This window comes from Garra rufa, chromosome 24 (assembly GCF_049309525.1).
Source record: "Garra rufa chromosome 24, GarRuf1.0, whole genome shotgun sequence".
Lineage (NCBI taxonomy): Eukaryota > Metazoa > Chordata > Actinopteri > Cypriniformes > Cyprinidae > Garra > Garra rufa.
Genome location: NC_133384.1, coordinates 25982429 through 26008878, shown reverse-complemented (window position 1 = coordinate 26008878; position 26450 = coordinate 25982429). Strand labels below are relative to the sequence as shown.

The 26450-nt window shown below is 36.5% G+C and overlaps 1 protein-coding gene across 1 annotated transcript in view; it reads right to left on the bottom strand.

The window, feature by feature from the left end:
- tmtopsb (teleost multiple tissue opsin b) overlaps positions 1-26450 on the bottom strand; it is a 54957-nt gene that overhangs the window by 5950 nt on the left and 22557 nt on the right. Inside the window, exon 3 of the mRNA XM_073831040.1 lies at positions 14247-14480. Coding sequence (XP_073687141.1) covers positions 14247-14480 — 234 coding nt within the window. The remainder of the gene's footprint in view (positions 1-14246; positions 14481-26450) is intronic.

The following is a 26450-nucleotide window of genomic DNA, read 5'->3' as shown; positions in this document are numbered from 1 at the left end:
TTACTGTGGTAAAGAGACGAACGCGGGTGTGTTTACTGAGTTTACTGTGGTAAAGAGACGAACGCAGGTGTGTTTACTGCGTTTACTGTGGTAAAGAGACGAACGCGGGTGTGTTTACTGTGGTAAAGAGACGAACACGGGTGTGTTTACTGTGGTAAAGAGACAAATGCGGGTGTGTTTACTGTGGTAAAGAGACGAACGCGGGTGTGTTTACTGTGGTAAAGAGACGAATGCGGGTGTGTTTACTGTGTTTACTGTGGTAAAGAGACAAACGCAGGTGTGTTTAGTGTGTTTACTGTGGTAAAGAGAGAAACGCCGGTGTGTTTACTGTGGTAAAGAGACGAACGCGGGTGTGTTTACTGTGGTAAAGAGACGAACGCGGGTGTGTTTACTGTGGTAAAGAGACGAATGCGGGTGTGTTTACTGTGGTAAAGAGACAAATGCGGGTGTGTTTACTGTGGTAAAGAGACAAATGCGGGTGTGTTTACTGTGGTAAAGAGAGAAACGCGGGTGTGTTTACTGTGGTAAAGAGACGAACGCGGGTGTGTTTACTGTGGTAAAGAGACGAATGCGGGTGTGTTTACTGTGGTAAAGAGACAAATGCGGGTGTGTTTACTGTGGTAAAGAGACAAATGCGGGTGTGTTTACTGTGGTAAAGAGAGAAACGCGGGTGTGTTTACTGTGGTAAAGAGACGAACGCGGGTGTGTTTACTGTGGTAAAGAGACGAATGCGGGTGTGTTTACTGTGGTAAAGAGACAAACGCAGGTGTGTTTAGTGTGTTTACTGTGGTAAAGAGACAAATGCGGGTGTGTTTACTGTGGTAAAGAGACGAACGCGGGTGTGTTTACTGTGGTAAAGAGACGAACGCGGGTGTGTTTACTGTGGTAAAGAGACGAATGCGGGTGTGTTTACTGTGTTTACTGTGGTAAAGAGACAAACGCAGGTGTGTTTAGTGTGTTTACTGTGGTAAAGAGAGAAACGCGGGTGTGTTTACTGTGGTAAAGAGACGAATGCGGGTGTGTTTACTGTGTTTACTGTGGTAAAGAGACAAATGCAGGTGTGTTTAGTGTGTTTACTGTGGTAAAGAGACAAACGCGGGTGTGTTTACTGTGGTAAAGAGATGAACGCAGTGTGTTTACTGTGTTTACTGTGGTAAAGAGACAAACACGGGTGTGTTTACTGTGTTTACTGTGGTAAAGAGACAAACCCGGGTGTGTTTAGTGTGTTTACTGTGTAAAGAGACGAACGCGGGTGTGTTTACTGTGGTAAAGAGATGAACGCGGTGTGTTTACTGTGGTAAAGAGACAAACGCGGGTGTGTTTACTGTGTTTACTGTGGTAAAGAGACGAACCCGGGTGTGTTTAGTGTGTTTACTGTGGTAAAGAGACGAACGCGGGTGTGTTTAGTGTGTTTACTGTGGTAAAGAGACAAACGCAGGTGTGTTTACTGTGGTAAAGAGACGAACGCGGGTGTGTTTACTGTGGTAAAGAGATGAACGCGGTGTGTTTACTGTGTTTACTGTGGTAAAGAGACAAACGCGGGTGTGTTTACTGTGGTAAAGAGATGAACGCGGTGTGTTTACTGTGTTTACTGTGGTAAAGAGACAAACGCGGGTGTGTTTACTGTGGTAAAGAGACGAACGCGGGTGTGTTTAGTGTGTTTACTGTGGTAAAGAGACAAACGCAGGTGTGTTTACTGTGGTAAAGAGACGAACGCGGGTGTGTTTACTGTGGTAAAGAGACGAACGCGGTGTGTTTACTGAGGCCTAGCTGATTGAACAAGATCAAAAAAGTGATCGGTTAACATAACTTACCCCGTCCTTATATTGAAATACATAAATGTGAGTGTTATAGTCTTTACTCCTGTGCAGTTGCGGGCTGTAAACACATTTGCATGTATTGCGTTAACGTTACATCTTAATCATTAACAGACACCGTTTTAAACCATCTAGAGTTACAAAGCTAAGCTTTATACTGACCCTCGTTTATAAAGCAGTATGGTTAGAAATGATTCGTGTAAACATTAACCCATTTAGGTAGATCGGCAGTCACATTCCCTCAGTCGGGGCGGGTCTATGCTAAAACACTACTGTCTATCAACTATCGCAGGAGCGGCCTCTGTCGGTGTTACCCCACAACGACAGGCATCTGAGAACGGCTCGATATGAGAAGGGGCAAATTATTTTATAAATTAAAAGTAAACTACTGGGCGGATCTTTGTCATTTTAGGGTGGTAGTGTACACACACTCCTAATACACATTTCAGTTCAAACAGCTTGTAAAAGTGCATGTGGCACCGGATGACCCCTTTAACAGCCATTCACTGCCATTATAAAGCTTGGAAGAGCCACAACATTTTTAAATATAACTCAGATAATAACTCTTAGTATTTATTTTGAGTGTACTGAATGCATAGAAAGTTGGATATAATTGAAAGAGAAGCACATGTTCAAAGACAAACAAGACAAAGCCTGAATGTTCACTCAATCCCACATCTCATTTCTCCCGATCTTTGCTGGATTTGTGACTGTGCAGACAAAATAATAACACACCAGCCAAATCATAAGCCCTGGAAGAACAGCTGATGCAGTCTCCTCTAATGTGGACAGGCTTGTTTGCAAATTGAAAGCTCTACGTGCACAAAATTCATTAACAGAGGCAGGACCTCTCAGCAGGCGCGTAGGCAGTGATTATCTGAGAGTGATGGAGATGCTTGTTTGAAGGTGCCAATCCCTCACTGAGCGTCTGTGTATATACCTCTACATTTCCCCGCACGCGATCACACGCTCAGAGGAAACAGCTTGCAGGCTTTGACCATCAGGTCACCACAGATGGAAGCAAAGTGGGATGATTTAAGCAGAGAAAAACAACCCAACGCGCAGGAGATACTCAGGAAAAAAACTCTGAAAGAATGCAGTGTGGTCCAAAGGAAGTGGCATGTTCTTGTGCTGCACTTTTCATTATAGATAAAGGTTTATTGTAATTAATCATAACTGTCTGCGAAGGTCTCAGAGGAGTAAAACACATTTTCAGAGAGAAAGTGTTTTGTTGATATGTGAGAGAGATTTATCCTCACAAAACAACCTTTACCATTAAATTTTGACAAATTCACCCTAAACTTTGAAGAGTGTTTTATGAATACTGAAATCCAGAGGTGAAAGTGTGTCCTAAAAGTTCAGAAAGTTACAGAAACACTTAATTTAACCTTTACGATGACCAAGCAATACATTTTGCTCCGAGCAAAACCATTTACAGCAGAATGAAATAAGGAAAAGCTTGTGTGGCCTTGGCTCTATACTGGCAACAGATTGGAACAAGATTTCTTGCAAGTGTTGAGTAAATGAATGGCTAGTCATGAATTGTTCCCTCAGAAGGAGAGTGTAACTAATCTGATCTTCAAAAGCCTTCTTATTTCAGAAACAGTGACTGAAATCACATTGAAAAGTGAGATTTGAAATTCAATTTAAATCTGGAAATAAACAAAGTTATAGGCTTTGGACAAACGCAGAAACATTATGACATAAGATCAACATGAAAGACATCATCTCCAGGTCACTACAAATTATAATATTATTAAATTAAAACATTAATATCAATTTACATACATACATATATGTACAAACAGTAAATAAAACTTAAATGAGATATTTGAAAAAGAACTCTGATCAAAATTAGAGAACACTTACAGATACCTCCAAGTTATTGGTGTTAATCTGACACCTGGTGATGATAATTTCCTTAATTATCTGACCAACTCTATGTAACCAGCAGCATTCCTCCAATTTTCACTGAGATTGTAAGATGGTGGGTCGCTGTAAGGGAACTGAAACCCTGTGACAGGAGGTTGTCCAAATGAAGTCCAAAATTATGACCTTTTCAGCCATCGCAAGAGAAGTTAAGTCATTCCAAATTTGCGATTTCTCGAATATTGCAGGTTTTCAATGACACTAATTCATTCAAGTCCCCCCAAAAGACTGGTCGTCCAAGTAAGACAAATGCATGAGAAAACAGGATAAAACAGAGACTCTCAATGAGGATCTGGTTCAGCACTGCAGCTGGAATTGCTTGCCAGTTCAACGCTAAACAGGGCCTGTATCTTTCTTAGCATGTTTAAGAGAAGTCAGACTAAAAAGTCCACTCTACAGTGACCAAACCTCTCATCAGAAGAAAGAATCAAAAGGCTAAACTCACATTTGCTGAGGAACATGTTGTGTGGAGAGAAGAGAAGTTGGGCCTCTTATATACTCTTAAAAATAAAGGATCTTTATTGGCATTGATGGTTCCATGAAGAACCTTGAACATCCATGGAACCTTTCAAATGCAGAAAAGGTTCTTTATAGTGGGAAAAGGTTAGATTTTTAAACTTTTCTTCAAAATGGTTCTGTTAAGAACGGTTCACTGAAAGGTTCTCTGGGGAACCAAAAATGGTAATTCCACAATATGAAAAAAAGACAACTAGAACACCCCATGGCAAAGTGAATGCAAATGTTTATCAGAACATGCAGTTCCTTCCCTGCAAGCATCTCCCAATCAGCCTGTAATTTCAATGCAAGACAATGCCCCTGTCACACTGCAAAATGGGTAAATAAGATCCATTACATTAAGAACAATGAAATAATGAAATTGCAAGGCCAAAGTCTGATCTAAACCCAAATGAAAATCTCTGGAAAATCCTTGGCAACGAAGTTATGGCTAAGAAACCCACAAGTTACCAAACTATGAAGAAGAGTGGATCAATATCACACGAACGCAGTGTGAGAATCTAGTGATGTCCTGCGGCCGCAGATGTGCTGAAGTCATTTAAAGCAAACGCCTCTACACTTTCTACTTTCTGACAGCTGTAAACCTCCAAAGTTTTAGTTGTAATATTTTTTGTGCTACATTGGTTACTGTTCTCTAATATTGATCACTGTGTTTTCCACAAAATAAAGGTTTTTGTTAAAATGCCTTGGAAATTTTGTTATTAGAACAGTAGTACATCTACAGCAAGGTTAACAATCTTTTAAGAAACACACACACACACACACACACACACACACACACACACATACACAGTAAAAGCATCATATTAAAAAAGCTGTTCAAAGACTTCACAAACAATCCACGAAACACAGAGTAAGATTTCACCCCTTGAGAAAACGTAGTATACTTAGTATACGTCCATATTCACTGTATACTTATAGTCTACTACATTTCCTCAGAAGATGCCAGACACTGCAGAACCATCTAGTTGTCAGTACAGTTTCTTTGTATATACCAGAAATATTTCTCTATTAATCAAAGTGCTTTTTTGATACTCAATTATCAGTGCCTTTGAAATAGAGGGAAAACTAGAGAGACAGAGACATATGACTGGAAGGGTTTAGACTGGGGTTAAAGGTTCACGGTTAATGGCAGATACACACTTTTCCCAAGACAGTCGACTTCAGCCAGGCTGTTAATGGCCATTCTGTGTTCTGTTAGCACTGATGGGCGCAATCATGCATGACCATGGCACTCACTGATACCCCTCACAGAAACTCTCCATGCCCCGGCTATAAATCCACTAGTCCTGACAAACATCTCCTCCATGTTTGTACTGACACAGGCATGACCTGTAATGTAATCAGGCTGTCTGAATCTGAAAATTGGTCACATTGCTGTCAGCCATCGCAGGGGTGCGCAATGCATTTTTTTTCTTGACAGCAGACAGGTGAGGAATGTGATATGGTTAAGGTGGGAGGGATGAGTCTATAAATGGATTCAGATCCACACACTCATTACAGGGGCTGGCATGAGGTCTGGTGAACCCTGCGGAGATGACGAAGGTGGCACAGAAGGTGGTTGTGCATCTGGACATGCTGTAAGACAGTTAACACAACTATCTGCCTGGGTGTTTCATCCAATCAGATTTAGCACATGTGGCACTTTGATTTAACATGGTCACTAACTGAATTTACTAAGATTTGATGACATTACTTTTGATGACTAGTTTGTGTAATTCGTTCATGGGTAAACCAGTGTTTCTGGTCAAAAGCAAATTAAGTTGCCAGTGTTTGTGGCAAAATGTTGATTACCATAGAAAATACATTTACGATAAGGCAATAAGGTACTTATAATGAAAGTAAACATTATTAGCTACTAAACTTATAATAGATTTTTATAATGGAATATTATACATTAAAATAAAATTCAACTTTATTTTCCGTTGCACTAGCAAAGCTGTTACTTCTGCTGATGCAACACCAACAGATATTAAGTCGGTGAATTATTAGTTCATCTCCCACAGAAAGGATTTAGACAGTTTTACAGCTTGAATAGCTAATGAACATTTTTATACAAGCTGCAAATTTTGACTTTTAAAGCCTCTGGAAGATGGCATCGTTTACTTTAATTGTAAGTGCCTTAACCAGTTTTTTTCTGCATTTTTAAACAACATTAGTCAAATTATAGTTGAGGTCAGAAATTTACACGCCCTTTCAGAATCTGCAAATTATTTTCCCCAAGAGGAATCATACAAAATGCATGTTATTGTACGTTTTTAGTGCTGACCTGAAAAAGATGTTTCACATAAATGATGTTTACATATAGTCCACAAGAGAAAATAATAGTTGAATTTATAAAAATGACCCCATTTTAAAGTTTACATACACGTTTACCTAAATGATCCACAGCTGTTTAGTTTTGTTTAGTGATAGTTGTTCATGAGTTCCTTGTTTGTCCTAAAAACAGTTAAACTGCCTGCTGTTCTTCAGAGAAATCCTTCAGGTCACACAAATTCTTTAGTTTTCCAGCATTTTTGTGTATTTGAACCCTTTCCAACAATGACTGTATAATTTTGAGTTCCAGCTTTTCACAGTGAGGACAACTGAGGGACTCAAATGCAACTATTACAGAAGGTTAAAATGCTCACAAATGCTCCAGAAGGAAACACAATGCATTAAGAGCTAGGGGGCGAAAACTTTTAAACAGAATAGAGATGTGTACATTTTTCTTATTTTACCTAAGTATCATATTTTTTTAATTTAATACTGCCCCTTCGAGGCTCTAGAAGATGCTTACATGTTTTTCAGAAGACAAAATAAGTTAAATTTACACTGATCTTCAAATTCTAAATGTTTTAACCCCCCCGGCTCTCAATGCATCGCTTTCCTTCTGGAGCGTCAGTGAGCGTTTGAACCTTTTGTAATAGTTGCATACGAGTCCTTCAGTTGTCCTCAGTGTGAAAAGATGGGTCTCAAAATCATATTGTCATTATTGGAAGGGTTCAAATACAGAAAAATGCTACAAATTCCAGGGAATTTGTGGGACCTGAAGGACTTTTCTGAAAAACAGCAGTGAGTTTAACTGTTCAAGAACTGTTCAAGGACTCATTAACAACTATAACTAAAAAAAAAAAAAAAAAAAAAGTCATTCAGGTAAGAACACAGTATTAAGAATCAAGGGTATGAAAACTTTTGAATGGGGTAATTTTTATAAATTCAACTATTATTTTCTCTAAATGTAAATGTATTTTATGTGAAATATCTTATTCAGATCAGTACTAAATAAACAATAATATTCATTTTGTATGATTACTCTTATTTTCATAAAATAATCAACATTTTGTAGATTCTGAAAGGGGATGTAAACTTTTGACCTCAACTGTAGGATATATTTGAAGGACTTTTTCAAATATATGAAAGGGGATGTAAACTTTTGACCTCAACTGTAGGATATATTTTGTTAGGATATGTAACAAATGCAGTCAGAGCTTAAAAAAAGTTGTTCACCCAAAATGATAATTCTGGCATAATTTGCTCACCCTCAAGTTGTTCCAAACCTGTATGACTGCATATTTCTTTAGATATTTTGAATTTTTTGCTCACCCCTTTTTTGGCTTGGCCATATTGGAGATACTCGGCTGTAAACAACAGCATTGATTGCATGGTTAATGTAATACATTGTTTGGCTAATTTGTGTTGTCTAAACCATTGGAAAAATCTAATTCATTTTTTGATGTCAGTTAGAAGAAAGAAAGTCAAAGTTTTGGAACAACAAAAAGATCAGCAAATGAAAACAGATTTTTATCTTTGGGCAAACTGTCTTTTTAACTTGTAGGCAAAACATTGAAATCTCCTTTAAGGATGCAAATCAAGGACAAAGCTGAGAGTACACTTTTTAATCTAAAAGCATTCATCATATTTGCCACATTTGATAAACAAGCCAGGGATGAAGGACAAGTAGAACTTTGTGAACAACCAGACTTGCAATTTTACAGAAATCTGTGTGGGCCTGCAATAACCCTCCACATGTAATTTACATGTTCCCCGTGATGAGAACATCTGATATCTCCAAGTGTGAAAATGCAAATTGAAGTGAGACACACACACACACACACACACACACACACACACACACATATATATATATATATATATATATATATATATATATATATATATATATATATATCTTGCAAAGAGATATATATATATATCTCTTTGCAATCTTTTATAAGTCTGAACTCGACTTGGAGCAGTCGGGGTTTAGGGAATCATTTTCACCTCTGGCGGATAATGAGCAATAATTTCACTGTGTACTCATGCTGGATCAGTGAACGTTCTGTTGGCCGGGTGCAGTCCGGATCTGAGAGGAGTGCTGGATAGCATATAGCTTATGAGCAGATGATGGTCTGGAATGGAGATGATTAGCTCTCTGTGGGGTACTGAAAAGCTTGGGAGAACAGGACAGAACTTCCTCGCCAATTATGGTACACCTGTTCACAGGTGGTCCGGAATAACTGATCCCACTGCTTGGAAGAACTCCCTGTCTCTCTGGTAAGCTTTTAATTCTAAAGCTGGCACTTTTGTTGGTCTTACTGTTTCACACACAGTGTGCAATAATGTGTCTATTTGCACTCACATTCACAAAATGATAATAATAATTAAAAATGTATATTTTTTTCCTAAAATATCCTAAAATAGATACTCTTTCCCAGGGTTGCCAGGTTTTAACAACAAGCCTGCCCAATTGCTACTCAAAACTAGCCCAAATGCATTCTGGGGAATAAATTGTGTGTTTTTGGCAGGTTCCTGTGGTAAAATTCACATTTCAGGGGATAAATATCAAGTTATTGGGGTCGCTTAAACCCTCGGACATAATAAACATAATAAACAACCCGCAATGTTAAAACAGACCAATCCCACGGGAAACCACGGACTTGGCAACACTTCTCTTACTTGAAAAGAAAAATGGTGAAAGACAATCAGATTTGCATGGAAGACATGGAAGATAACAACTTTATATCTCACAATTTGGTCTGTTTTCTTTACAGTTCTGAGAGAGATATGAAGATATGAAGTTAGAATTATGTGATCTAAACTCACAGTTCTAAGAAGAAAAGTTGAAATGTGAGATACTGAAAAAGTCAGAAACTTTTTCCTAAATAATTTAGAGTTATGAGAATCTTTCTCTCAGATTTGCAAGATATAAACCTCACTAAATTTTGTTATATTTATACAATTAAAAAAAATAATAATAAAACATAAAATAAAATAAATTCATGATATTTCAACTTATTAAAAAGCTTTATTTATAATATATTAAAAAGTTATATTTAGGGGTGCACAGACGTTTTTCATTTCGATTCTAATGATTCTTATTCATCTGGAGATTTAGTTTGGTGCTCACACTGCATATAGTGTGTGTTCTGCACTTTATTTAGTTTTTTATTATTAAAAAATAAGGACTGATAATACTATTACATTTTAAAATGTAGCAATAATTATTAAATAAAAATATTATTTTATAGTACACATAAAAATTACAATGCTAATATTTACATTTTCACTTTTTTAACATTTTCAAGTGAAAAAGTTTACATACACCTTGCAGAATTTGCAAGCTGTTAATTATTTGACCAAAATAAGAGTGATCATACAAAATGCATGTTATTTTTTATTTAGTACTGACCTGAATAAGATATTTCACATAAAAGATGTTTGCATCCACAAGAGAAAATAGTTAAATTTATAAAAATGACCCCATTCAAAAGTTTACATACACTTGATTCTAAATACTGTGTTGTAACCTGAATGATTTTTTTTAGTGATAGTTTGTCCCATGTTTGTCCTGAACAGTTAAACTGCCTGCTGTTCATAATAGTCACAGAATAGTTTTTCAGAATTTTGTCCCATAAATTTGTTTTTTCAGCATTTTTGTGTATTCGAACCCTTTCAAACAATGACTGTATGATTTTGAGATCCATCTTTTCTCACTGAGGACAGCTGAGGAACAAACGCTCAACGATGCTTCAGAAGGAAACAAGATGCATTAAGAACCGGGGGGTGAAAACTTTTGAACAGAATGCTTTCAAGATGTTTTCACTGGACACCAAGACAAAAAAATTCTAAAAATGTTTTTGTGGTGCATGTGTTTGTGACCCTTACAGCCAATTACTAAACAAGGGAGGTTTTCAGCATGCTGATGATTCCCCTAAGTGCTCTTAATAAGGTGGGAAAATGTGAAATGTGCCAGAAAATTCCTAGCGTCCCAGAAAAGTGAAAGAGGAAGCAGTAAATGTAATTACCACACAGCATGACAGCTCCTGAACTCGGGCGGTATAATAGTACTGTTATTTACTCACGGGGAACTTCGCAGCTCTCTCGCACTCCAAAACTCACTTTTTTTAGGTACTCTTCCATTTTCCTCCGTCTTTCAATCTCCGCCTGTCATATCGACACATGCCGAGTAGATACTTGAATCTGTACAGCACTTTAAGTCTTCAACTCGCCTCAACTCACAGTTTCCATGGTTACGGGCTGGGAGGAATTGAAGACTGAAAATGACATACAGGTGACTGGCGTCTCCTCCGACAGGCAAAACTAGTTTCTCCAAGTCTTCATCTTCGGGCTTTATCACAAACAATTGTTTGGAGCAAAAGCTTAAACCCATACAGAAGAGAAGTGCACAGATATTACAAACACAACCTGTTCACATGAATACAAGTTTAGAAATAGTACAAAAAATTATCAGTTTGATCATATAAGAAGTGCTTCCTAGAAGGAAAAGTTTCTTTTAGAACTTTCACAGAACATACTCTGACAATCCTTGAACAAACACAAAAACGACAGCACTAAAAGATTTATATTATATTATATTTACTCAAATGGTTTGTGCATTCTTCCAAACACTTGAACATAATTGCATGCATAACTATTTGATTGTTTTGTCCAGCCATACACTAGAATAAAATCTGGAATAAAAATCAGCCATCAAAGCTAGGATGGATTTGAAAAGCCTGGGCTTTGTGAACAAACACAGTAAAAAGATCTATAAATAAAGTAAATAATGCCGAAAAAAGAAAACCAAGTAATTTACTTGATTATTGCAGTTCCAGGAAAATAAGTAATGCATCTCAAAGCAGCATTTCTATTACAGGTTAGTTGGATTAATGCATTTTTAGCTCAAATGGTTTTGTGATTCAGTCCCATTTTCCCTCCTCCCAGCATGCACTAGAGCTTTATTAATAAATATGGTTGCATTTGCCAGTTTGATTCACATTGTTGTTGTTGATTTTATCATGTTTAGTAGCTTAAAATGATCAGTTTGTTCATGTCATGAGCATTCATATGCTGTTTTCAATAATATGTCACTTTGCTTTTCACAAAATGCACATTACTTATAGAAACGTACAAACATATTACTGAAAAAATATATAAATGAAAGAAAAGGTGTACACCAAACACATTTAAAGCTGATGCTTAAAGCTACAGATCACCGAAAAATTTCAGTTGTCATTTACTCATCCTTATGTGCTTTTTGCTGTACAACACAAATTAATATATTTTATAGAATGCTCAAAACCAAACAGACTATCAATGTATGGACCAAAAAAAAAGACATTTATTATATTTTTAATTTTCTACAGAAGAAAAAAAAAGGTCATACAGGTTTGGAACGGCATGAGGTTGAGTAAATAATGGCAGAATTTATCTATTTTTTGTTCATTTTGGGTGAACTACCCTTTAAGAAATCTCAATATCTATATTTGGCACCCTGACATTTTAAAGTTCAGTCAGTACATTTGCAAAAATAACCGGATGAATTCATCTAATAAGAAATCCATCCAAAATGTTACCTTTACTTTTTGCCTTTAGTTCTTTTTTTTTGTTTGTTTTTACACTGAGAAGAAAGATGAGCGGAAAGAAAGATTGGAGGTTATCAAAAGAGCATAATTTAAAACTGATTCAAAACCAGAAAAATAAAAGGCCAAATCCTTGTTCACTTTCTGTCCTTGATGAGAAACTGAACCTAACCTGATTTTAATATTTCATCTTAATGAAATTTTCAAATGGTAGTTTAAATAATGTGGTCTGTAAATGACAGCCTTGTAGCATTTCAATACATAACCCATAAACGCTTATAATTGAATCTATAATGCCTTGGCTAGATGAACTCAGTGGCCGTGATAGAATCTTGCAAACATAAGCTGCCTAGAAATTAATACAAGATTTCCTTTTCATTTGTTTCAGCGCACATTCTGGACTAAAATAAATTCACAGTTCCTATGTTTCACATTCAAAGGTGGTTTTTTAACATACTTGCCAACAAAGAGGGAAAAAAACGTCTTTAACTAATTAGCCTGTTGAATACATTTTAAAATAAGGTGTTGATAATGTGCTTTTGGGAATGACGCCTCAACTGCAAACCTTATTAAATATGAAAAAACTCGAGTGATCCTGCAGTCAGTGTGTTCTTTTAAAGAAAAACATGAGATTATATTTGTTCAAGACTAAATATAGCAAAGAATAGAATGAGCTGATTATAAAAAATACAGTAGAACTAAAGTATATGGATTCTTAACCTATGCTTAAATTGAATTTACATACATTAGCTGGCAAAAAAGAAACTCATTAGCAGTAAACTGTTTAACCTTTTCTCAAAACTGACATAACTTTTCTTAATCATTTTTGCAGCCGCTGGTGACTCTGAAGGTCAATTTTAGCATAACACACTTATTTTTGTAAAATGTTAAGCATAAAACTATATGCTTTCTTCCTATACATTCATCTATTTTTAAGTGTGATTTAAGCATTCAAATGCTGCATTTGCATGCAAATAAATACATCATCTTTTTTCCCCAACATGTCAAGGTCGGCATATCTCAGTTGCCTAAAATGTCCAGATTTGACTGTGTTTTGTTAATGTTTTTCTACTCTCTATTTAATGACTGACAAGTAGTTTGACCAATAATGTGCAGGGAGTGTAATTACTGACCAATCATGGAAAAGGTGGGATCTACAGAAAGAGCTGTAAAAACAATGAAAATACACATACATAGCATAAATGGCCCTATGAAATCTGTTTTATTTCTTCCCAAATTCTGCTTTATTTTCTAGGTTTTTTCTCATTTTTCTTTCTTTGTTTTAATGGTTAAATTAAAAATATATATTACTCAAAAAGCATATCTAATTAACTGGAATCATGGAACAATTTAGCAGCCATTTAATAAAAGATTAACAAAATTTTTTTTTACGGCACTATGAAATACATTTTTTTCTTCTTAAATTCACTTTTATTTGTAACAAATTCTGTGTTTTCCATTTATTTTCTGAATTCCATTTTAACAGTTTCATAAAATTTTCTCTGATTAACAGATTTTTTTGTGTGTATTTATTTTTTTCTGGTAAATAAATTCTGGTAAATATTCATTGAAAAATAATGTAAAATAATATTTCTGTCACCATTTCTTCAAGTTTCTTGATGAAAACATTTCAGGATTTCTCCCCATATAATAGACTTCTTTCCTTGGATGTGATCGTTTAGAGCCCTTTGAAGCTGCATTTTGGAAGTTCAAACTCAGGGGCACCATAGAAGTCCATTGTATGGAGAGAAATCCTGAAATGTTTTAATCAAAAAACATAATTTCTTTACGACTGAAGAAAGAAAGACATGAACATCATGGATGACAAGGGGGTGAGTACATTATTTGTAATTTTTTGTTCTGAAAGTGAACTACTCCTTTAAAATCTAAATTAGTTAATGTGATTTAACTTGTCATTTTAAATGACTTAAGTTGAATTAACTTAACATTTTAAGGCAGCTGCTAAACTTAAGTTTTTAAGTTGAACCTGTTGCAAACTTTTTACAGTGTGGACATTTTAGGCAATTTAGAAATCACAGCCAGGTCATATCCAGGAAAAGGTTCACTTTAGATCAAACAAGCATGATATCTTGCCAGTTGACAGTTTAGCAGTTAAAACAGTTTTTCTGTTAGCACCCACCTGTTTGTTCATGAAGATGTAGATGATGGGGTTTATGACTGTGCTGCTCTTGGCTAACAGAGAAGGAATGATGCTTGCCGCTGGTGTGACGAGGCCGGGACGTCCGAACGTGGCCACCAGGGCCATAACCCCGTAGGGCAGCCAGCACAGCAGATAACACACCACCATCATGACCACCATGAAGAGAACGCGCTGCTCCCGCTTACGACTCACCGCCGTATTGATCCTGCTCATCTTTGCCATTGTGATGAGGGAAGGGGAAAAGGAAGGGAAAGAAAAATAAAAGACGTGAGAAACATAGCATCACACTAGACAGCTGTGTCACTGCTTCTTTAGCCAAAGAAATAAAACTGTACATGCAGACATTTACATTAAATGGCTGAATGAACATTTCGCATATAGCTTCAGGCCAGATGAGCAGAAATAGATACAACCATGAAATCGATCACTGTGGCCTTTAATTGACCCTTAAACACAACAATGGGCAAACATAAAGTCCATTACACATTGTAGAATTGCTTACTGAGCATGATGCACCATTTTCTCAGTTTTGTAGCACATTGTCTGCTCTTTCTAAGTGCTCTTCTGGTGTAAGCGCCAAAGAGCTGAGAGCTGCTACTTTGGTTGAACTTTAGTCCCTGTAGCTTGGTGCAGTGGTGCTCTGCAGTGTCATTCATTCTCAGACTGCAAAATAAACTCACTTCAAAAAGTAATTTTCTTTATCATTTTTTCCAGAAATTCAATGGAATAACAACTTTATTTTTTTAAAGGGGTCATGAACTGCATTTTTATTATTTTGTACTGTTCTCTCAGGCCCTCTTATAACATTATCAAGATTTTTACATCAACAAACATAATTTTGAAGTAATAGGCCATTTTCTGTCTTGTTTTAGACCCCCTCAACACAATGCTCTGTTTGAATAGATGTGGTGGATTGTAGACTCCAAAGTACCACTGCTATGATTTGCTAAAAGTTGTGTATTTTTGACATCCTATATTCCTCATAGATGGTTGCTGCTGCAATTTATGTAAAAAACGCATAAATACTCAGTACATATCAAAACAATCAGTGGGCGGGGCTAAACAGGCAGCGATGTTGAAGCAGGCGTTGATCGTCTTCTGCAGAGACGGTGTTTAGCCACACTATTACATCATAGAGTGACACATTCTACAACCTGTCATTTTGACAGACTGGCTTCAATATAAGCTGCTTTTAGACTAACAAGAAAGTTTTAAGCTCTGAAACTTACAGTTGTTTTTTTTTTTTTTTTTAATACAATGGCTTCTTATATGTCAAAAGATCAAGAGAATTTTGGTTTCTTAGTTCATGATCCTTTTTATCAGTGATATTCAAACGACAGTGCTATTTTGAACCAGTTAGCATTACACACAGCATTAATAACACAACTTTTTTCTAAATCCAAATTCATTCAGAGCATTTTAAATGATAATTTTCTTTTTCAATAAATACAGCTTGGTCCCACGTCAGCAATTATCTGGCAAATAATCGTATTTATTTATTAAATTTTACTATTTTTTGTTAGAAAATGTGGTAGAGAATTTAAATAATAATAATAAATATTCAAATAATTCAAAATATGTTGAAAACAAGTATTAATATCTTACACATTTATGACCATGAACCACAAAACCAGTCATAAGTCACATGGGTATATTTGTAGCAAAAGCCAACAATTGATTTTATAGGTCAAAATTATACATTTTTCTTTTATGCCAAAATAGGATATTGATTAAAGATAATTTTTTATTGAGGATATTTTGTATATCAAAACTTAATTTTCGATTAGCATGCATTGCTAAGAACTTCATTTGGACAACTTTAAATGCAATTTTCTCAATATATTTAGTTGCAACTTAGCGAAATATTGTCCTAATCCTATCCTAACACTCCTATCCTAACTATACATTAATTGAAAGCATATTTATTCAGCTTTTGGATTATGTATAAATCACAATTTCAAAAAGTACCATTATGGTTTTGTAATTCAGGGTCACACTTGTGCTTTAAACAAGTACAATTATCTTTTTTTAAAAGACATTCTAAAAGTTGTTTTTCTTTACTGTAAAAGAAGGCAAAAATATTCAAATCACATTCTTCCTGCATTCATTTTTAGATTAAAAAATAGCTTGTCAACATCACTGATGTCAAAACAGCACTGGTTCTCACATGTGACTGCCATTTTAAAGACATTAACAGCCAGAGTCAGTGACAGTTCTGTGTTGTCACACCTAAATAAGTGACTATACAACTGAAATGAATGAAGACAGATGGAAAAAGAGACAGTATGCACTGGGAATTAGCCCTATTAAAACGTTAAGAATTCACCTTTAAGCCACATTTCATCACACATAATGATTAGAGTCATACAGTACTTTGAATTATATCCTATACTTTAAAGGGATAGTTCACCCAAAAATGCAAATTCTGTCATTATTTACTCACCCTCATATCGTTCCAAACCTGTAAGACCTTTGTTCATCTTTGGAACACAAATCAAGATATTTTTGATAAAAGCATTCTGATTCTGCATAGACAGCAACTCAACTGAGAGTTTTCATACTTGAGGGAATTAACCCTTTAAATCACAACGTGAGTCTTCCTTATGGGCCTGTACTTCTGAAAAGTAATGGCTGAAACCCAGCACCCAGGGGAACATAATTGTACTTTGACTAAGAGCTAATTAAGAGCAATGGAGTGGAACATGTGCAGCCCTTTCTTCGCAGGCGGTCCTCGCAAGACACCCTCGTCTCCACCGTCCACCTTGAGCAGAAGCCGCAACTTGACAAATTATTACTTAGCAGAATGTCAGATCAATGTCAAGTTGCTAATAGGCTCCCCACTGAGTTGCACCACAGTTTTCTGGGTTTTTTTTAGTGGTCACATTCAAAATTAGCCCTATATGCAGAGAAGGGCAACACTCAGGGGTGCAGGCTGCGAATAACATGGCCTGCAAGGTGTGAAGGCCTGCGGGGGTGTAAAGTCATGGCGGCAGACATCACTAGAAGCCACAGCCCGTGGCACATCTGCGGAAGCACTACCAATTAAGAGTGAGGAGAGGATGTGACGGCTGTTTGAGATGCAACGCTAAGGTGGGTGGACTAGAAAAAAGGGCAGTTTGTACCTCGCAAGACGTCCACAACTTCCACCCAATTGAAGTTTGACTGACATGTGGAAACTTCATGGTCACATTAAACACAGGATGCCATGCAGAGACGACTGAAAACGGACAACCTCAGATGTGAATCACAATAAGAGACAGCCTGTGTAGGTGTGTGTCCGCTTTCCGTAATCCTCAAATGAATTCCAGTAATTACAGCACAACTTGTAATGAAACATTATTGCTGGGGAATGGCAATTATGAGCAGTTATTTAAAAGTGCCGAGATGCTAAATGGATTAAAACAAATAAACTGTGAAATTAGGACAGAAAATAAGCTTTGGGAACATTAGAATAATCACACAGGGTGTGAAAGCATAGCATTCAAAAGCTTATTTCCATAAATAAACATTTTTTTCTCTCAAAGACAAGATTGAATAGATTAAAATCTAAAAAACACCCAAATCTGATGACATCCAGAGCTGTCAAACTTCTTCAATGCACCTGGAGAGTCACAAACTGCAAGAGTCTGCATCGGTTGCATCATTAGAGCAGGCAAGTGCATGTAAATCCAGGCATGCGTTACACATCTAACCCCGATGTTGTGGTTGCTGTTGTGGTAATGAGACTCTCCCCTCTGGGTGCATGAGAGCCCTGCAGTCAGAAGGTGGCAAACCCAGCAGGATGGAGTGCTGTGAAGGGGATGCTAATGCGCCTGGCAGCTCCCGTGGCTGTCAGGGAATGTTTGGTCAGGAAGGATCCCTTGGGTTTGCGAGTAGGTGGACGTGAAACATTCCTAAACGCTGTGTGTCTGCAATCACAGCTAAGACCTTTAAAATGAACTTTGTCTTCTCTGATCCTGGTAAAACAACAGTCTGGCTTTGAAAAAGGAACGTTTGTCAGCAGTCTGGGGATTGTGGGTAAATCTTTCAGAACCTGATATTCTGCTGATCTGGTGGAGGGTTCAATTCTAAAGACTTAAGCAAGATGACAGTCCTTAAAAGTTTTTCTACACTGCTGAATCTTGAGCATCACCGTGAAAGTTCGGGAATTTGTGGTCAGTGTTGAATGTGATGAAATGTGGATGAAATAGTTCAGGAAAATGGTAGGAAATGTCTTTCTATTAAGTTTTGAGCTGCATGCAAATTCATTCAAACACAAGCAGTGTAGTATGATTCACAAACAAATGAGCAGGTTCTTTTTAGTAAATCAACAACATACACGGAGAACAGTGAAGCCTGATTCCTGAAACAAATTTTTGATTTTTTTGATAAATAGTTTAAAAAGCCTCTGAAATGCCCTGTTTTTTCAGAGCCTGATCTAAGGACGAAAACGTAACTGTAGGAAATGTTTTCGCAAGATGTGAAATGTGTACCGCCATGTACATTTCATGACATATTTGATGTGAAATCTCCACTGAGTGACACTAAAAGAGTGTTCAGTTTTTTCCCTCGGAATTGATGAATGCACATATGGTATGTTTTATGTGACGTTGGTTTTGTACGTGTCACCACAGTTCTGACTTGAAATGTCCATTGAGTGGCACTATAACTTTAATGCTCCGTGACGTTTTAAAATAACGTACCATCTGCACTACACCTAAACCTACTCCATACTTTAAACAGATATGAATATGACATAAACACACAATCGCAAGCATTCCGTTTTGTCTTGTATTTCGATTTCTTATATTTCAGCTCTTTTATCATGAGTCTTGTTTTTGATTTGATTCGTACCCAAGGATTCTGCATTCTAAATCTAATTCCGTGTCGGCTGAGCCACCAAGGAAGCTTGTTACGTCTGGATAGCGAAACATATGGAGCTGTAATCATAACTGTGTACGAAAATGACTACAAGTGCTCGCTTAGTGGTACATATTTTGTGTCTCACAAAAAAAATCCGACAAGGGGGTGGAGTGAACAGTAGCTCATTATCATTTAAAGATGTGGTTGCTGTGAACCACTACCAGCTGTGAACAGATCTATTTTTGACAAGGTAAATATAAGGGTGTTGTTTTACACTACCATTTTGGCATTTTAACCAAAGTATGTTGCAGACATTTCATTAAGACTCTAAAGAATCATGACAACTTGTGGAAAATGGTGCATCCGATATAATCTTTATGATTTCTTTTTGACATTTTAGCTTTTATTATTATGAAAGGACAGTATTCAGACAGAAAGCGAAGTTGGAGAGAGGGGGATGAGATCAAGAAAGGTCTGCAACGGTGCTATATGTTGGTGCACTTCCTAATCAATAGCAAAACCTTATAAATTGTTATGAATATACAATATACACTACCAGTCAAAATAATTTTAATATTTAAAAAAAAAAGCCTCTTCTGCTTACCAAGCCTGCATTTATTTGATCCAAAGTACAGTATTTTTACTATTTCAAATAACTGTTTTCTATTTGAATATAAATATAAATGTATTAAATTTATGTGATTTCAAAGCTGAATTTTTTAACATCATTACTCCTTCAGAAATCATTCTAATATTCTGGTTTGCTGCTCAAAAAACTTAATAGCTTTTATTTAGCTTTGATCACAGAAATAAAAACTCCAGTTTAAAATATATTCAAAATTGTACTGTTTTTGCAGCACTTAAGATCAAATAATTGCAAGCTTGGTGAGCAGAAGAGACTTCTTTAAAAACATTTAAAATCTTACTGTTTAGAAAATTTTGACTAGTAGTGTATATAGTATATTCATGACCATTTATAAGGCTCGATATTTATTAGGCCGCTTTGGCCGTCCCAAGTTTGAGTCCTGGCCTGTGGGTTTTTTAAAACATTAAGAAGTAACAAAAGTGACAAACATTAAAAACATTAATTTGACTGGTAGTGTATTCATTTCATAAAAGAAGCTATTACTTGCTACCAGTCTGAAGAAACAACACTTGAAAAGTTAAGAAAGAAAGATAAGTCTAAATGTTTGCATTAAGTTCATGAACAGTTTGTTATCACTTTGTTATTATTCTCTGAACATGCTATTATTGGCAAATTACAGTAACTGTCACCTCACACCAATTATGCAAACAGATGCATCTGTTTAATGACAGAAATGTAGCAATTAAATAAAAACAATATTTGGCAATTGTACAGCAATATTTGGCAATTAAAAGCAATATTTGGCAATTGTACAGTAAGCCCACACACAATATGCACCCACAGAAGATTCACAGAACTGGAACACCCTTCATTCACAAAGTTTTACACATCCACCAACACTTTCATGCTCGATTATTAAATATTCAGGCTAATTTGATTATGTTTTCAGCTACCAATTATAGAGTAGTACTCTCAGCTCCAATTAACTCATTTTACCATGCTTAAATCCATTCTACAGATTTCCGCATAAGTCAACACAGAAAATAATCCCCAGATCCCCTCTGGGCCTGTTAATCTCTAAAGCTATAATGGGAAATTTTATTTGTCAAAAAAACCCTGACATTTATGACATCGGCCTTACGCCATTACAAATATTTTCCTGTACATACCCATAGGACTCTCTTTAAGAACCTCTGGTCTTCAATTTACATAATTAAAAAAAAAAAACAGAGAAGTGCAGGAACTAAAGTTTTGTTTAAAGAAGAGAAATGCCAAAAACAAACTTAAAACACTGTTAATTTTGGAAACATCTGTACAGTGCTTTGTACAAAACTACCTGTGAAAGTGCTATATTTTGACGTTTTCTCGTGAGTTTTCTTTCAGAACTTAACAACTTGTCAGTATAACAGTAAATAAATAGGAAAAGTCATGAATAAATCAAATAAATGTAAAATTAAAAAATACATTTGAAAAAAGGAAGAAATAAATAAAACTAAATAAAGAAAGAAAAATCAAATCAATCCCAGGATTTGCAACGTGGTCTCAGACTTTAGATAAAACTAAGTAATATGTGACCCTGGACCACAAAACCAGTCTTAAGTCGCTGGGGTATATTTGTAGCAATAGCCAAAATACATTGTACGGGTCAAAATTATTGATTTTTCTTTTATGCCAAAAATCATTAGGAAATTAAGTAAAGATCATGTTCCATGAAGATTTTCTGTAAAATTCCTACTATAAATATATCAAAATGTAATTTTTGATTAGTAATATGCATTGTTAAGAACTTCATTTGGACAACTTTAAAGGTGATTTTCTCAGCATTTTGATTCTTTTGCACCCTCAGATTCCAGATTTTCAAATAGTCGTATTTCAGCCAAATATTGTCCTATCCTAACAAACCATACATCAATAGAAAGCTTATTTGTTGGGCTTTCGTATGATGTATACCTCTCAGTTTTGTAAAATTTTACCTTATGACTGGTTTTGTGGTCCAGGGTCACATATAAGGAATTTAAAGAAGCTACCAGTAAAAATTCTCTCTTTCTCTCTCTCACACGCACATAAGTGAGACACCAAAAGTAAGTAGCGAAAGTGAGTTGTAAGTTGAAAGACGGACGGCTGGGGCCTCATTTATAAAACTTTCTTACGCACTGATTTGATCTTAGAGTGTTCGTACGATCAAATCCACGTCAAAGTACAGATTTATAAAAACCGTCTTTGACCTGGAAAAGTACTTATCTCCACGTCAGATTCCAGCTTGGCGTACGACCGTTTCCTTGTGGTAATGCCTGGTATTGCAGATAGTTCAGCCTCACTATAATTTGATTTCTTGCGCTCCTTTTTACTTGCGATTGTCACAGAGTTTTTGCTTTAGGAATGAGCTCATTTTATATGTTAATTAATTAAGCAGGGGCGTTTCGACGGCGGAACATTCAGCTGCACACAATTCCACGATCATTTGTGATTTATAACTGAATGACTGGCGTACGCATGGATTTCGTGGTACGTTCGTTTTCTCTGAATCGCTCTTACGATCAAATCAGAAAAGTTCTTAGATTAAATCAAGGATGGTTTTTACGCAAGTCTTTATAAATGAGGCCCCTGGAGTGATAGATGGAACAGCGAGTGAGAAGCATAGAGCAGAGTCAAAAACAGACTTAAAGAAAATCAGCCGGAGAGAGTGAAGAAAGGAGATAGTACAGTATATGGATGAGGAGTAGGAGTAGAGTGACAGAAAAGAGAAGAAGAGATAAAACTTCATCCTAGACCGACCCATTTCAGTAAAATAGGCCCTGACGATCGTCTTCTGATTGATTTGGGGCATAACCTGGTCCGTCGTCGCCCGCACTAAACAAATACAGTGGACTAGATCATTATATCTCCTGTCTGACAGGTGGGCAGAACAGTTGTGAGTACAGCTGCTTAAAAAGCTCCCAGGAGAGAGTGTTGCGCTATGCCTCTCTTTCTTTATTGCTCCCTCTATTCTTTAAGCAGCTACAGTTGCTTGTACAGCATGCATAAATCAATGCCTTTAAGTAAACAGTCCGGCAAAATGAGTTCATCACATTCATGTCTGCACTCTATTCTCTGCCCTCATGTAAACTGGCGACAAGGGTGTGTTCAGTAATACAAACATACTTTCCACCTTCCACTGCTAATCTCATTTTTTGTGTGTAATTATATCCTTCTATTTGTCATAACATTCTAATGAATTTTAGTGTCCACTGATTATAGACTGTAAACAAACCCAATAAAATGGCAATGATATAAATTACACAAGGAAACAGCATGCGCTGGAGTTTTATAACAGCGTTTTAAATAAATGAGTCCCATTTTATCCTTTTTTATTTGAACTGTGCAGGCGGTTTAAATTAGACAGCAACTTGTGTGCAATCAGTCTTGAGAAATTAAATTAGAAATGATTCAATTATTCAGAGGAAGCATTTTTAATCATCGAGTGCTGAATATAGGACCACCTGCAAATTTTATATTTTATGTGCATGTTTGAGCAGAAAGAACAGCACATGTCAACTCATATCAATCTTTATATGTAGTAATAGAAAGTCAAATCATTTAGACATTTTAGTCATTCAGATGAGTCATTTACAGTCGAGGTCAAATACATACACTTTGCAGAGTCTGCAAATGTTAATTATTTTACCAAAGTAAGAAGGATCATACAAAATGCATGTTATTTTAATTTAATACTGACCTGAATAATATATTTTTACATAATAGATGCTTACATATAGTCCACAAGAGAAAATAATAGTTTTTATAAAAATGACCCTGTTCAAAAGTTTACATACACTGTGTTGTTACCTGAATGACCACAGCTGTGCTTTTTTAGTGATAGTTGTTCATGAGTCCCTTGTTTGTCCTTTAACAGTTTAACTGCCTGCTGTTCTTCAGAAAAGTCCTTCAGGTCCCACAGATTTTTTGGTTTTTCAGCATTATTATGTACTTGAACACTCTCCAACAATGACTGTATGATTTTCTGATTCACCTTTTTACACTGAGGACAACTGAGGGACTCATATGCAACTATTACAGAATGTTCAAACGCTCACTGATGCTCTTGATGCATCATGTTTTCTTTCTGAAACAACATCAGTGCGCATTTGAACCTTTTGCAATAGTTGCATATGAGTCCCTCAATTGTCCTTAGTGTGAAAAGATGGATCTCAAAATCATACAGTCATTGTTGGAAAAGGTTTCAAATAGACAAAAATGCTGAAAAACCAAATTTGTGGGACCTGAAGGATTTTTCTGAAGAACAGCAAGCTGTTTAACTGTTTAGGACAAACAAGGAACTCATTAACAACTATCACTACAAAAAACAACAACACAGTATTAAGAATCAAGTGTATGTAAACTTTTGAACAGGGTCATTTTTATCAATTCAACTATTATTTTCTCTTATGGACTATTTGTAAACGTCTTTTATGTGAAATATCTCATGCGGGTCAGTACTAAATAAAAAATAACATGCATTTTGTATGATCCCTCTTATTTTGGTAAAATAATTAACATTTTGCAGATTCTGCAAGGTGTGTGTAAACTTTTGACTTCAACTGTGACATTAAATTTTGCAAAAATAGTTAACGCTGCTGCACAAGTGTTTCGTATACAACAGCTGAGTTACTGAAAGTTTGCACAACTATCACAACTTCTAAGAACCCCAGAAAAGTCGGATTGTTTTATGCGATAGAAATACTGTTGTGATTGTACAAATAAATTATGTCATTTGCTAGAACACTTTGGTCCACTCCATAAGGAATCAGGACTCTAACAGACGTATTTTTAAAGGACTAAGGATTCATTCCACCTGTCCACCTTAAGAACTCCTGCAACATTCTCCAACAACAATGACAAAAACGGCTCTAAATAGCAGAAGACAGAATATGACAACGCAGCACATTTTCAGAATTGCCTCGTAACTTTCTCTTTCAGGAGTGCAGAGTAGCATTTCAGCAGTGGCTGTAATAAGAAGATGTCACAACAGAGTTTTGTCAAATTTTCTGAAATCTTGAGGGCTGTCTGTTCTGTCTAAAACCAAACAGGAGATGGGGAAAGACTGGAAGAGGGATTGCTGCCCAATCCTGATCTGAAGAATCAATTTCCTGCAGAGTTTAGCTTCAGTCTGCACCAACACACTCGCCTGGAAGTTTCCAGTAATCCTGAAAACCTGGTTGAGAAGTGATTAATTAGGAATGGAGCTAAACTCTGTAAGAGGAGCAGAACTGGACATCCCTGGTTAAGAGCTACCAACAATATGCTATCGTTTGTCTTAAAGTTCATGTCTTCAAAATTCAGAGTATCAAAGTAGCTTTCAAAGCATCTGGCCACTTAGTCTGGAATACCAATTCTCCAAAAAGACTTGAACATCATTGACAATGTCATTTGAAAGCTCCTAATTATGAGGGATCCCACTGTTAATTGCAGACTAATTAGGTTGTAAGTCAGCAGGCTCAACTTCAAAACAAAGAGAACAGAGACAGCAGCTAGCATGATACCCATAAAAATACTTCATCAAATTAAAGTTAATGAAATAGTTCAGGGTTCCCCAAATCTTACCCTGGAGGTCCAATGTGCTGCAGAGTTTAGCTCCAACCCTGATCACACTCACCTACCTGTTATTCTCTAATGATCCTGAAGACCTTGATTAGCATGCTCAGGTGTGTTTGATTAGGGTAAGAGCTAAACTCTGCAGGAAAATGGATCTCGAGGTCCAGATTTGATGATCCCTGGAATAGTTGTACCAAAAATGAAAATTCAAGTCATTAATTACTCACCCTCATGTCGTTCCCAAATCTATAAGTTCTTTGTTTATCTTTGAAACACAAGTTAAGATATTTTTGATGCAATCCGAGAGCTTTTTGACCCTGCATAGACAGCGATGCAACTGACACATTCAATGCCCAGAAAGGTTGTAAAGACATAAGGTGTCTCTGAGCTCATGCTGCGCTGCGCAGACCGATCGGCGAGATTAGCCAAAAGCAGTCGGGGAGGAGCTGAAAACGGAGCCGTCAAGTCGGACATGTTGGGGATCTCGTTGCTTCCTCAAACATGGCAGATCACGTGGCGTTTGCCTACTTTAAAGGTCCACTGAAGTGCCTTGAAACACGCAGAGTTCTTCTATGTGGTGACGTTCTTTTAACTGAAACAAAAACATATCGCTAAGCCCCGCCCACTTATTTTGAACAGCCAATAGCGTTCCATTAATATCTGCTCGGGCCAGAGCCGTTGAGCTCGGTAAAGCCGCATTTGTAAGCTTATGACAGCCACAGATAAATTACCCCACAGATTCAATATGAATCTCTTGCTAAAACGAAATAGTGATAATAATCATGCTGAGGCTGTGTAGTTTAATACATGCCGAGTCCGACCGCGCATATGAGCGCATATGATCTCCTCCGTGTCTCTGTGTAGGGGACGGGACACTACGGACTCTAGAGCGCATTTGATTGGACAGAACGTTTGATCAGAAACTGAAGTGCGCGGTGATATCATCAAAATCCTTGATTCATATTGGCGGAAGTGACGTGACTGTAAGTTTTGAATGCCCATTACTTGTAAAAGCGAATTTTGTCATTGCTTTGAAGCACACTAGATTATAGATAATCTTAATGCTAATATATTCATACTAAAAGCCAAAAAACTTTAATTTTGATTTCAGGGGGACTTTAATGCAGCTGAATACTATAAGTGGTCTGTATGAAAAAAATACAATGATAAACTTATGCACAAAT